At 40.8% G+C, this 14,442-nt stretch overlaps 1 protein-coding gene across 5 annotated transcripts in view; it reads right to left on the bottom strand.

Moving 5' to 3' along the window:
* Positions 1–14,442, bottom strand: part of LOC135368321 (protein vav-like) — a 79,356-nt gene that overhangs the window by 15,415 nt on the left and 49,499 nt on the right. For 3 of the 5 annotated variants that reach the window (XM_064601514.1, XM_064601516.1, XM_064601518.1), the window contains 16 exons: positions 13,895–13,969; positions 11,772–11,880; positions 7,095–7,199; positions 6,664–6,732; positions 6,341–6,544; positions 6,168–6,263; positions 5,973–6,044; positions 5,787–5,879; positions 5,242–5,336; positions 4,393–4,441; positions 3,423–3,443; positions 1,316–1,402; positions 831–934; positions 633–734; positions 505–536; positions 249–422 (listed from right to left, as the gene is read on the bottom strand). In XM_064601514.1, the coding sequence (XP_064457584.1) occupies positions 249–422; positions 505–536; positions 633–734; positions 831–934; positions 1,316–1,402; positions 3,423–3,443; positions 4,393–4,441; positions 5,242–5,336; positions 5,787–5,879; positions 5,973–6,044; positions 6,168–6,263; positions 6,341–6,544; positions 6,664–6,732; positions 7,095–7,199; positions 11,772–11,880; positions 13,895–13,969 (1,487 nt within the window). Of the gene's footprint in view, positions 1–248; positions 423–504; positions 537–632; positions 735–830; positions 935–1,315; positions 1,403–3,422; positions 3,444–4,392; positions 4,442–5,241; positions 5,337–5,786; positions 5,880–5,972; positions 6,045–6,167; positions 6,264–6,340; positions 6,545–6,663; positions 6,733–7,094; positions 7,200–7,972; positions 8,073–11,771; positions 11,881–13,894; positions 13,970–14,442 lie in introns of all 5 variants that reach the window. The other 2 variants (XM_064601515.1, XM_064601517.1) reach the window with 2 other exon arrangements.

Raw genomic sequence — 14,442 nt, 5'->3', positions numbered from 1 at the left:
AAGCGGGAGTCGCGCGTACGCCGGATAGAATGGTGCGCCAGGGCAGAAGCCTTGTGACATGCGAAACAACGGTAATGCTGCGCTATCTCTTTGCTCGCGAGAGCAGAGGCTTGGGAAGTGCCTGCCCTCCGCGCCCTCCTATTGGTCCGCATCCAGGAGGCGGAGCCTCCCTCGCTCTCGGTCAGCAAACGCAAGGATAATCGTAAGCAGGCTCTATACTGTACATTTGTACTTGTGAGCACACTCACATATAGAGAAGCGAATGCCATTTAAACTTGAGTCTGCACTTGTCCGTTGTGGAGTTTGCGGCTCGTCCGTGGACGATTGGGAGCCGAGGTGCGAGTTGGGTCGTGGCGGAAGGCTGGGGGCGCCACACGAGCGTACCGTCGCAATACAGGTCTTGTGCACGCCCACCCCGCACACTGAAATGACACAATGTGGCTTTAACATTCCCTCTGTTAGGAAACCCAAGTATGCATTAATGCTATGAGCAAGTCACTTTACCAGTGCACTTGTAGCCTTGATAGAAAATTCCTCTGGAAATGAGGAAGAAAGAAAGGACATCTGTACAGCAATATATTCAACTTACGGGAATGTTTGTTTGTACACTAGGCGAAATAATGTTGGCTTACGGAAGGAGCTTTGAACAGTCGGAGCAGTATGTGGGTACTTCAAATGTGTGCATTTCAAACTTGTGGTCAGTCCGTTTTCCCATGGCGGGGCTAATGTTGTCCCTGAAAGATAGCGTGACAGCAACCATAGGTCACAAATGAGTATATGTTGCAGCAAACTGATACAAGTTCAAAGTGATGAAGAATATGGTTCCTTACAGTGCTTTCTCTATGGCCTTGATCCACTTTTCTTTCATCTCTTCTGTCTTAGCATACATTGTGTAAGCAGTTTTGTTTTTTATATGGACCAGGTACCAGTGATGCTAAAAAAGAAAGGTACATTTTTTTTGTAATGACTAAAGAGGCTTCCTAGTGCTAACATTCTCCAACTGGTAGCAAGGTTGCAGCAAACATGAAATTCAACTGGTGTTGAGTTAATAGCAGTTGTAAATTATTGTTAAAAAGAAAGAGAAGTATTTAGACGAAGTGGCAATATTATGTAGATGCATAACTGCCTAATTTGGCAGGTGATATTGCGACCAGTATTCCACATGGTGTACCACCTCGGAAATGCTTTGAGGCCCTGAAGGAAATGAAAGACAAGTCTGCTTAAAGCAGCTGGAAGGCTGCATTGAAGCACGAGCTTTATGTGAGCGGGCACAAGCCTCATTCGCATATGTTTATATATACTATTTGATACGCACCCTGGTGGCCATCTTGGAATTGGATGGTGCATTGTCAACCCTGTAGTCGCATAGTGCAAGAGCAGACTTGTATATGTACTGCTCCCCCTGAAAAATTAAATGTTACACAAATAAGCTGCTGACATCTTTGCATGCAACAAGCATACACTTCACCACACGGAAGGTAATTATATAATACAGTGCTGGACAAAAGTTTGCGGAACACGCTCCGTCGCACTCCTTCCTCAGGGTGACACGCGAGCAGCGAATGGGGCCATACGGACTTACGGACATGTGCCTAGGTATCCAAGTCACCTGTTTGCAAGTCTGTATGGTACCATTGTCACTCTGAGGAAGGAATGCGCCGAAGCGTGTTCCGCAAACTTTTGTCCAGCACTGTACATGTCGTAGAGCCTGAAGTTTCCGGGAAATATTTTTTTCTAAATTTGGAGGGTAAAAATCGGGTAAATAAACATGCGCTCTAAATTCATGCGAATTCGGGTGGAAAAACTTCCAGTACGCTAAATTCGGTGAGAAATCGGGCTCAGTTATTCAAACTAACTGTACTGGCTTAGGTGCAAACGGTGATGCAACTGCATTTGCTGCCAAACAAGTTACTGTGCATTCCTACGGACTTTGCAGTGAGGGCAATTTGCCGGGTAAGAATCGGGTTTCACCCTAAAGAGGCAACCTTCAATTTGGGGTGCAAATTCGGGGAAGAATCGGGTTAAACCCTAAAACTTCAGGCTCTATACATATGCAGTATATATAATGTAAAAAGAAAATGCACAGAGCAAGTCATGTTAAACAATGCTAAAGGCGTACAACACAGAATATAAATGTGGACGTTTCTAGTAGCTCACACGAAAGGCATTAGAACCATGGAGTTCTGTGACATTTGACACCAATACAGGGTGTTGAGCCAATGGCATAGGTTGAGTGGGTTGCAACACTTTACCCCCGCATCATGCATGGATAAATGAAGCGGTTATTCTCATTGACAAGAACCTGCGCTTAACAACAAAGCGGGTAACAGACGCGTAGAAAATTGTGCACCACGAACACCGAAACTTGCCTTGCTGTGATATCAAAAAGGATTTGTGCCTCACCATATATGATATGTAGTAAAACGTATTATTTTCTCCCGAAATGCTCTGGCATGCAACACTGTGTGCATAATGTAATGTAATGTAATGCATGCATAATGTGTAATGAACCACATATATTAAAGTGCCACAACCCATTTAAGTGAAAGGAAAGTGCTTGCACTATCCCTATTCTGTTTTCTCAACAAGTTAAAAAAAAAGTCTATACTTGTGGTTACTGCTCTTCCGCAAATCACTGTGTACCGAAAACATGCAAGGTCATAATGAACATCCAAGCACAAAACATCTTTGTCTTGAAGTGAGTACACGTAAAAACAACTACATTTACATAAAATATGTATACACAAGTAACAAAGAGAGAAAGATGCTCTGATTCACGTATGCAAACTGATAAATCCTTGCGAAAACATCTTAGCTACTGCACGAAATGAGACAGCTCTGAAACAATAGTACTACGACTCACAAAAAATTCCAAAGCCCTAAGAAAGTGCAAAACTACAGCACACAACAAAGCTGTTAGCACAGAAGGCCTTTCTATACAATTAACTACAGCCCCACAAAATTGAATAAATTTGAACAGCTAAGAACGACAGCGATGATAAAACCAAAACGTGTCATTATTAATCAGGTGAAAAAATAAAAGTAGCACTGTAAAAAAAAAAACAAGCTAAAATAATACTATGGTGATTTGTTCTAAAAGTGACAAAAGCAGTCAGGGCATACTTGAAAAGACATATAGGACATGACAGACGACATCACACACAGCACCGAGTGGTGTCGTCACGTCAGCCAGCCAGCTTTTAGAATGTCTCATCAACAATCCCAGTTCAGTACCACACTGGGTGATTTATCATTCAATGAGATTACTGTATTTAAAGCATGGGAAGGAACAAAATCTCATATCAGTCCTGCAAACAGTGCCCATAAGGCTAAGGTGCTACACTGCAGGAACAGCAACGGCATGCATGGTCTCAAGCCTTTGCACAGCAAAGCACACCATGACAGTAAGAAATCACGTTTACCCCGAAAAGTTTGTCCATGATCTGAGATGGCAGCAGTGAACAAATTGGAGAGAAATAAGAGAATTAGGACAAAGAAACAGGTGCACATGAGGAGCGTGTAGTAACTTCATATGAAACGGAACAGCCATGTCTCCTGGGTGCGATCAACTAGGGCTCCTCATTTTTGGCGATTACATTTTCCGATGCACTGCTAGGTACATAGGGCAAAGATAGGTGAAAAAGATAAGCTATCATGTTGCCTTATGATGTTATATAAGCCAATTCAAGCTTGTATAACTCTAGTTTGGTTTTGCACTCCTCTTTGCACCTTTTTGGGAGGTCTTGAGAAGTATAATCGCCAAAAATGAGAAACTCTAGCTTGAACTTAACAAATTCAACACACATCCATTTTGAAGAACGGAGTTTTTTAATTTGATGCAATGGAAATATATTTGGAAATTTAGGAAGATTCAGTGCATATGCGTGCTCTGCTAATATTCATTGCAGAAATATTTTCATTATGGAGCTCTGAAAGGTTGTTGATTTACTGGCTAAAGGGACATGTCTGTATAGCAGTCAAGAAGTGAGCGGAGGAACATGAGAGGAAGGAGGGACACGGAGGAGAGGTCTCGAGGCAATCTCTACCGCATCTAATCAAAAAATTTCACAATTTAATTGGGAAAAATTTGTGGTGTACAAATTTCTCGATAGGAAGAACAGTTTTTAGCAAAAATCTCATGGGCTGTTTGGGAAATTTCATAATCCCTTTAAGAAAAGAGGGAGGGAAAAGTCTCCACCAAATATGATGAAGGTATCAGACAATTTGTCTGAACACAGAAAGCTTGCTGTCAAAATTGCTTGAATTGCTAAGAATGTGAAACTTTTTTAAAGCTTTACAGTTTGATAGGGTCAATATAAGAAGTATATCAAGAAGGAAGTACACAAATTTAACACATAAAAAAATTAAGGACTTTTTATCAAAGTCTCTCACCTTTGTTGACTTGCACATGAGCATTACTCGATCGAAGATGAAGATATACCTAGAAAAATTACAGAGAAACTTAGATTCTCCCGAAACAGATTAAGCAAATTTGTTCCTATGCAGAGTTACACTTATAATATACATGCACAAAGAGTGCAATTTTTGTCCTTTGTCATCTAGTACAGCATATACTCATTACACATCGGATAGTGTGCAGCCCAACCGAACAACCCAACCCAACCGAACTCTTACATTGCTCTTTTTCAATCTGAAACCAAGAGTAGGAAGAGACAGAATGCTGTGAAAATTCTTAATCACACACGCTCCGAATTTGTGCATCAAGAAATTCTGAAAACATTAAACACTAATTTTCAGTCTCTAGACTTAAAAAAAAAAAAATGATTTAGCCATTCAGTGTTCGAACCACAAACCAACTGTGTTCAGAAACTGAGCTGTGTAGATAAGTGAAGGTGGGACAGCAGAAAAGTGTCATGTTCGGATGGTTAGAGTGGCTTCTGGAGCTATGGACAACTGTCGTGCTACTGTGGTGACATTTGTCTGGAAGTCTGCCCTATAACACTCAAGTAACACCTCACACAGCACAGATGCTATTGGTGAGATCCACTTTTGAGTCACTGCCTAGCCTGGTTCAAAACCTGAATTGCCACATCATTGGTGCTTAGCGACAGGCTAACTACAACTGGAAAGAAGTGGTTTTTGCCCGTATCACCGAATATACAGGACCCATATGGGGTAAGGTCATCTTCTTGTACGGTCCTTTTAGCCGTGGTATGACTGCTAATATTGTCGTTGAGTAAAAACACAAAAAAATGAACAAACTCGTGGCCATTTACTTACCTGTTTTTTATTTTATTGTTATCCTCGTGTGATTTTATCTTCAACTCCCCGTCCTTCAGTAACCGCCCGTAATCTTTCAGATCCATATTTTCTGGCTGAAAGTAAGCAATAGATAAAGCATTACAGCATGGTGGACTATGTACGGTCAGCATCAGCAGAGCATGAACAAAGGCCTCAGCATCCTAACAGGTGTATCGCGTGAAAGACTACTTCCTTCTTAATGTCAGAAACTGGGCTACTTAGTCAGTACTGATCCTACTGCATGTTTACTGATGTTTATTGCCCACAATAGATACCGCCCTCAAGTGGCCTTGCTGGTTGCATACTCAAAGCCTAAATCTACTCTGCCAATTTTATCCAAGAAACACACTTTCTTAGCACCTAGGGCCTGACTGACACGAATGGCTGTGAGGTTTTATAACCTCCGTGCTAAGCTGTCGGGATGATATTCTAATGACTATTGTGCTTCCAAAGACTGTGGGGCATCCACATTCAGCGATGCGCTTTTTGTGTCACAAAATGGTAATTTCGACACTGGCACTTACCAGATTAACATCAGTGATACTTGCTTGAATGTCTTCAATTATTTGCAAAGTTTCGTTGTCCCTTTTTACTTCATTTATATAATGGGCAAGGTCCTGGAAAAGCAACAAAAAAGGCAGGATCACATTACTGCGACGGGAACTAATGGGCTGTTAAGCTGGAGGATAGAATGTTAGATAAAAGCTTACCAACATTGTCTGTAACGCCTTATCTAAGCCATCGTAATCCTCATGTGTGTCTGAAGTGTTCTTCAGTAGTTCCTTGTAAGAAAAAGTACAGCGAAGCAGAGATGAAGTCTGATAGTGTCTTTATGCAGCTCATGTGATCAGATGCACTGCATAAAAATGTATCTGCAAATATATCAGAAGCTAGACTGTCTTTACCTTCAAGAGGAGATGGTATTTCAATACCCTCTGCATTGGAACTGAAAGTAGGTCTCTTAACTTAAACTTTCCGTCATTAGCTTTCTGTTGGCAGCTCTGAAAGCGGACAAATAATGACACTCACTAACAAAGGCGAGGTTAACATATTTTCATACTAGATAGCGGATACTTACGATTATGTATTGATTAACTAGCTGCTTCTTGTTACAGAGCTCATCTATCTGTTCCTGCGCTCTGGGCAAGTTGGAGCAGTAGTCTCCATAAATTATAAACTTGTCTTTCCAACGCATGAAGCATTCACTAATCTTCATATGGTGGGACGACGTGCAAGCCTTGTGCAGGTCGGCATGAAACCCTGTGTGCGTCTCTGCTAGTTCCTAGAGATGAACATAGACATAACGATGTCACATAAAACAATGCCACACATGATAGACCAGTTTTGGCCAATCAAATCTAGGGCAATGCACTGGTTCACAAATAGGAAAGTACAGCTTACTTTTATGTGTTTGAAGACAATCTCATGTTCCTCCAGCGAGAGGAAGTCTTTCAACGGCCTCATGAAATCCTGGAGTGGAAACATTGTCTCACACCATTTGTTTGTTTGTCAGTTAAGAGTGGTCAGCCTAAGAAAACCCCGCTTGCTACACCATGCAATGACTACGAATTAATGAGTGACTAGGGCAATCATTACATGTTATCACCGTGTTGTAAAAATACATGGCAGTGTATAGCTCTTACAAACAGCCTACTGTTTTTAGGTGAACCTTCAGAGGATCTTGTTTCTATTTCTGTGAAACCCCCCCTCCCCGTGCTTTATCATATTACAAGGCAATCGGCAATCACCTTCACACTTGTCACATGGCCTCGTGACGAAATGTGGCTGACATGAAAATGCGATTTTCACGCTATGTAAGGTGCAAACCTTACCCTGGTTATCATATTCAGCGCTTCTATATAGTTCTTCTCTGTCTCTATTAGCTCTTTTATACAATAGTCCCTCTTCTCTAGAGGTGCAGCAGGGGTCGTTGGCACCTGAAACACCCAAATCACCCATGTTGAAACTGAAACTGCTGAAGCTTTTGATTGCTGAAAGCCTATCACTTTCCATCTTGCACAAAAACGCCAGAACACTTGTTTTCTTTTTTTTGATCACCTTGCTACAGCCACCGACCTCTCATTTTCGGTTGTTTTTCTCCCCCCTTGTCTACACTGTGAACAGTATCCTCAGTTGCCAAGTAGAGCACAGCATTCATTGCCTCCCATAGAAAACAAATGCAAAGTATTACCTCATTTGGTATTGCTCATTGTTACCACCACAGGGAAATTTTGATATTGCAACGCTGCTCTTAAGAATATGCTTCATTTATTTTCATTAGCTTTTTTTGAGAATGACAACACTTATTAACTGTGCCACAGCAACAGGACATACTTGCCATTGTATTATGCATTTTACAATTAATTTTATGCATACAGGATATTGTATTGTATTGAAGAGTTACATTATACACTGTGTTTGCTCTAATGCGTCCAGAAATTTTATTTAAAGCGAGCGATAAAAGTACCACTTGCTTTTCTTTCAGCACTCGCATTAAATATAATCACTGGACACGTTAGAGCAAACAAACTGTATGTGACAATAGGAGACGAGCGCTAGCTTCTGTGTGGCTCAACAGCGGATATTTTCTCCTCCCTTTCGACAGCCCCGCTTAAACTTGTGTTCCAAGAAGACATTTCCCCATGGGAACAAGCATACCAGTGCATATCCGCTGTAACGAGTTTGTGCCTGCTGCGTTATCATCTCATACCTGTTGCCTTCGAAAGGCACAGAGGTCTTCGTAGATGTCCTCATCTTCATTGTTGAGGGTGTCATACTCATACTCTCCGAACTGGCCAAATGCTTCATTGCTGCCATGCACAAAAACAGGGAAATGCAGCACAACAGAGAAAACAAACACAGCACAAGACAATGCACACAGAAAAAAAAGAAAAAGAAAAGATCACATGCACATAAAAGGAAAATAGCGCATGCTCAACACTTTGTAAGAGGCAGATATGGATGTCATACTGCATGCACTATTCAGAAGGTGTTTGCTGAATCTAAAAAGCAGTTTTCACAAAGCAGCGAGAATTTAGAAACACTCGATAACAAGTCACAAAACATGGGAAAGACATTCCCAAGATACATCTATGATATATCTATATATCTATCGAAAGATATATAGAAATGTATACGCACAGCACAATGTATGATCAAGCTCAATTTTAAAATCCAGTCAGTGGAAGCCAGAGCATCAAACAGATTTTTTTCCGGTTTGGTTCTGGTTCTGGTCCAAGCATTATGGTTCGGTTCCGGTTCAGCTCCAGGAGGACGCGTATATCTGTTCTGAACCGGTTTACGATGCTCTAAACCCGTTCCGAATCGGTTTGCTGCACAAGGTATATGCCCTAAAATAAATGGCAGGAAAGTTCTGAAAGCTTGATTTCTCTCTGCATGTCCCAGATGGCCGCAAAGCTATGACGAGGACCCTCATCCACAGGAAAACGAAACTACAGAGCAGGGTCGTCCGACGTTGTCTCGATGTGAGTTGCAAGAAATGTCGTATGAACCGGTCACTTTTCGAACAGGTTCAGGCACTTTAGGTAGGTAAGATGAAAAATGGTCAGCCTCGAGCTCTCGATGCTTTAAAACTGGTTTTGAAACGGTAACCGAAATTTTCGAAATCAGTTCGGTTCCGGTTCAGTTCCAAGATGGCGGCTGCCTTTTCGGTTCAGTTCCAGTTCGGTTCCGGCAAAAAAATAACGGTTCTTTCCGGTTTTTGGTTCGGGTTCCGGTTCGGTTTGATGCTCTAGTGGAAGCAAAACAATGCAAAGTAACTATCTGTACGTTCCTGCAGGACAGTGCATAATGTTCACTTTCTTTGATCAAAGCTCAAGGCATAAAAAAAAAAGTTAGAAGCTAAAGAATAAAGCAAAAAAATATTCCTGTTTCCTACACAAACTCAATCTTAATTTCTTTAGTTTTGTCAATAAAAATATCAACTAATGAGTCTTTTGTGAAACGACAATGCAAACATACCTAACTACAATTCCACTTGAAAACTAAACATCTTTACAACTTTATGCCTTCAATCTCAATGGAACTACATGCACTGGTACACTCCAGGTGATGATGATAAGGCAAAACAGAGCACAGGGCATGCAAAACACTTACTACGGTCCTATACTAATGATACATAAATCTAATTTAATTCAACGTTGTTACTCCAAGCCAAACAGACATTCTACTGGAGGTCATGCAACACAAGCATGGGTCAGTCTTCAGTTCGTCAACACAGCCATAATACAACACAAGGCACATATATCAACACATCGTCATGCTCATACACAGGGCATTCCTTCTTCTTGTGCATGCTGCACCGAAACAACATTGTCACTAATCATGCTACTGTAATATACAAAAGCTCTGCAATGGCTTACCAATTTACTGGCAACAGAGTGGTATTGTCCTGCCTTCGTGTTCAAATGAACGACCACAAAGTACGAAGCAGCATGACCCCATCAAAATTTCAGAATATGCCCCAACTGACAGAAATGTGTGTGCATATAATAGCGTAGTCGTAATTGAGGCTGTAGCAAGATTAATTTCACTTGCACAAACGTGTTCAGATAAGAAGCAAACCAAAAGATTTAAAAAAAAACTTTAAAAAGTTACTGTACCAAAATGTTGGCATAGGAAAAGACAAGAGGTTCTGCCTAGGAAATGGACACTGTCACCTGAACCATAACATTTCTTATACTTGATTGGTTTATTATTTGGTGGCTAGTGTTGGCCGCTCTCCATTCCAAGTTGGTTCAACATCCAGCATTTCTATTGGCGAAGCTTCAGTGAAACATCTTGGAACCAACATACTTTATTGTTTCTACGCTGCCTCATAATGTTACGCTAAGATCCTCTATTGTATTGAGAAGCACCAATGACTGCGTCAATGACTGCAAGTGAGTCAATAGGCATTGTATTACTTCGAACTGTTTATGTATGAATGCTTAAAGATGCTTATGCCAACATTTCGATGCAGTAACAGCACATCTCTCAACATCCACTTCTCTTGTATCATATCCTGTATGTGTTACAGGCAGACCAAGACAGCAGATAATTCACACACTATGTGATTCGGCCAGTCAAATCACAAGTCATTTAAGTAACAGCCATTCCGGCAAGGGTTGCATTCTTTTCACCTGGATTCTATTACCACACTTATTTCACAAAGTAGTTGCAGACTCCTTGAGATGAGATGATAAAAAAGATGATAGATGAGAAGATAAAAAAAAGAAAGCCCAAACAAAAAGGAGGGAAGACTTTGAATTCAGAAGTATGCTTGAACTTCGGTTCACAAGGTAAAGACAAGGTAAAGACAAGGTAAAGACAAGGTAAAGACAAGGTAAAGACAAGGTAAAGACAAGTAAAGTCAGACAAAATGTGGACCTATAGCCAAAATGGCAAGGAATAAGGATCTATTTGTTTGACATTGCTAGCCAACTAGACCATTTATATCTTCGTGACAATATATTTCAGCACAACAGAACAGAATTCCTTTCTTTACATGAACAAATTCGGTTGCGGCTTCTAGAAGATAGATAATTTTATTTACCGTCTGCACTGGAGTTGATAAATTACTCGTAAAATCATTAGTGGCTTATAACACTTTCTTCTTGGCTACCACTACGTTCTGTCATCTTATACCACTGATAAGATACATAATGTTGGTTACCATCTGCGTCAAAGTTGATAAATTACTCATAAAAATATCACCATATTCCACCATTGAGAGACGGCATGCAGGAACACTGCATTACTAACAGATTTGCCCAAACGCTTGCTATACTTTTCATTAACCCCTACTCCACAACCATTGTGCTTTTGTTTCAAATGATAGAATGGTGCAATGCCATTTATGCTGCAATAGGTGCAGTGCAGTCTTTTAAGTTAACCCAATGCTTGTAAAAGAAGGCAACCCAGCAATGAATGCCATGAAAGGATATTTTAGTGTGAAGTGACTGGTCAAATCAGCTAAGTATTTAATGTTATGCATGTTACAAACATACCCCAGTGTGTTCAAATATGCACAGCCTGAAATGGAGGGACAGTTTGCATACCACAGTCATACTGGAGTTACCGTCATGGACTTGTGATGGTTTGAAATTAACACTGTATGCTAATGGTTTCTAATACCTAATACAGGGTGCCCAAGCTAACGTGCACCGGAGCCTTAAAAAACACTGTGCGTCATAAGCGAATGAAAACTGCAGAATATTGTGAGGAGTCTCATGTTCTAATCGTCTGTATTTTTTCATGGTGGCTGATTATTTAATTAGGTGCAATTAATTAACCACCTTTTTAATTATTCGTCTTAGGGCCGAGGTGTGAATTGGAAAGTTGTAGAGCATGTTGAGAAACACCCATCGCAACTGTTTCTTACAGCGCATGCCTTGCGTGGAGTTTTTTTTTTACAGTGTTTTTTTTACAGTTTTTTTTTTTTCTAAGACATCAGTGCATGTCACCTTTGACACCCTGTACGTACATGAAGCACAATACAGCAGCAGTACCTCATTAACCCTAAGAGTAACGTAGCAGAGGTCTTCGTAGACATCTTCCTCTCGTGTTCGCCGAGGGGTGACAGGAAAATCGAAGGCCACCATTGTGTCATCGTTATGACTGCACATCAGAACACATCAATGGTCTCACATGATGAGTGGACCAATTTGTGTGACAAATTTTCATCATTCACGTCCACACGCACGCCAAGTTGCAATAATATGGCAGAAGCAGTGCCGTTTCTAACAAAGTGAACAAGATCGGGAAGAAAATATAACTTCACGTGTAGGCTAGGATGGTAAAGAAAATGAACAGCACATTGTAACAAAATCAGCTTGGCACAAAATATGTACAGCAGGAACAGTGCCTGAATAAAGACTGTGTAAAAATAAATAGGTGCCGGCTTCAGAGACTTCACGTGCCATGTTTTGATTAATTTCGTTTGACTCGCTTGCGCGAAGCACATCCCGAAAGTAAGTTCCGTTTGCAAATACTGGCACTACCGGACTACAGTGACCATTGTGGGGATGCATGCCAGTTCATTTGTCCACTGGTGAGGTACAGATGCCATTTTGAGACAGTGAGATCATGTGGACACATCTTTTTTCGTATTTGAAATATTTATGGCAGTGAAGCAGACCACTGTGTCTCATATTTGCTGCACGGAGCTCTCAGACAGTTTGCAAGAACAGACAACAGAAACGTTTTCATTGTGGCCAGCATTTTTTTTCAAAGATGAAAAGCAAAAATGATGAAGACAATGTGAAGGAAGCTGTAATATGGTGAACTAGCACATCATATACCCTAGTTTCTTAACAGGCAGCAGCATTCCACGAATCGGGGATGCAAAAACTGGTGCCCCGCTATAGACACTACCTCAACACTTGACAAACTGCTAGTGAAAATAGACGATTTTTGAAAAGAAGTTTTCGTCGTTTTCTTAATGGTCAGTCGGAACTTACTTACTGGATACCCCTCGCAATTAGAGAAGTCATGTGAAACTGGCAAGATACTGCATTCACTTATGTGTGAAGTAATTTTCATAAGAATGTCTTACATAGATTTTGGTAAGCCCTGTAAAATAATATAGAGTAACAAAGGCATAATGCAGTGTCCTTCTGAATAGTGCATGCACAAACAGAGTAGTAAACTAAGGGAAAGCAAAACACAACTAAGCAAGACTATAGAAAATGTGTGCGTACAACTGTAAAGAAAAGCAGTGCGTCCCGCAGAAGACAGATCACGGGGTTGTTGCAACAGATTAATGCACTGTCAAGCTGCACGTACAGCAGCTGCCCCTGATGCGGAAATTCATTGCCAGTGCATCGCAGTAACAAATAGCAGGTTTACATTCCTTTGCACTAGCCCTATGCCTCACACAATAGCACCTCTCCATGATGAATGATTATTAGTCTCACAGAACTGGAATGAGTGCACAAGAGTCATAAGAATAAAAGTTGGAAAATTTTAGAAGAGGTCTGCACATGATCATATCAACAAGGACATCGACCATCGACAAGAAATGCACGCTCGCAAATCATTGTCACCTCACAGGACAATAGTAGATTATCTATCGATCTGTAGCAGACATCATACCTATCTGATTACTATTGTTATATGTGGATGATTAATGAATAAAGCCGCACGGATGAGTGGACATGGGTGAATAAGGTGACAGCGGGTCCATGCTCACTGAAACTTGTCCTTCAAGATGTCACTTTTGACAGCAAAAGAAAAAAGTTTCAAATTTTTACACCCATTGTCACCCCTCCAACACTTCTGCTTATGTGTATGAAATTTCTCAATGAAACATGGTTTCGCAAATTATGTGAGACTTTTCCTCATTCAGCGTATACGTGGTCATGTGTATCATGACCTGCAAATAAAGAAAAACAGATAAAACAAAGGACAACTTTTCGTTTTGTTCTTATTTGTAGACTATGCACATGAAATCAAAACAAAAATGTTGCAACAAAATACATTTGCAAAACCTGGTGCGATAAATTTATGTGTCACATTGTGCCAGATATTCGTGACATGCAAGATATATAAAATGAGTTGGCAGTGCGTGCATTTGCATTTCCTATTCCTTCTCACTCCATTTTTCATATAGCACTGACAAGAAATAGCTTACTTGACAGCATCTTCGAGGTTGAAGGCTTCATCATTGTAGTACTCAGGCGAAACTGGTGACCGAGCGGAGAAGCCCCTGATGAAGAAAAAAAATTGAGTGTAAAGCAACATATTCTGGAGTGTTAATACACATACACAGCTACTGCATGGGTGTAGAAACAGGACTTGCCAGGATCAACCTCCCCAAAAATCTCAATTACTGCTGTAACTTAAAAATAATTTGTTGGGCTTATCTTGCTTTTTCTTACATTATAGTGTGTTGGTGCATTGGGCAGTCATAATGCACATAACTAACAGAGTTTTATCACCACACTTCCTGACGTTCCGCAACAAATCTGTGTCAATTGTTCTTTAGCTGAGAGGTCCCCTAGTTCCTAAACTGGAGGGGGAAGAGTCAGTTACACTGGCTCAGTCAACGAAAGCACTGTTTCACATTATTGCAATGCCTGGCAAAAAATATACCCAGTATATATACCCAGAGAAATATACGCAGTATGGTGTTCCTCTCTTCCACTATTGGTGGACACTGACTGTTGTTCGGCCAACAAT

This window comes from Ornithodoros turicata, chromosome 9, assembly GCF_037126465.1.
Source record: "Ornithodoros turicata isolate Travis chromosome 9, ASM3712646v1, whole genome shotgun sequence".
In the NCBI taxonomy this organism is placed as follows: Eukaryota; Metazoa; Arthropoda; class Arachnida; order Ixodida; family Argasidae; genus Ornithodoros; species Ornithodoros turicata.
Note: the sequence above shows the minus strand (reverse complement) of the source record. Positions and strands in the feature narration are given on the sequence as shown.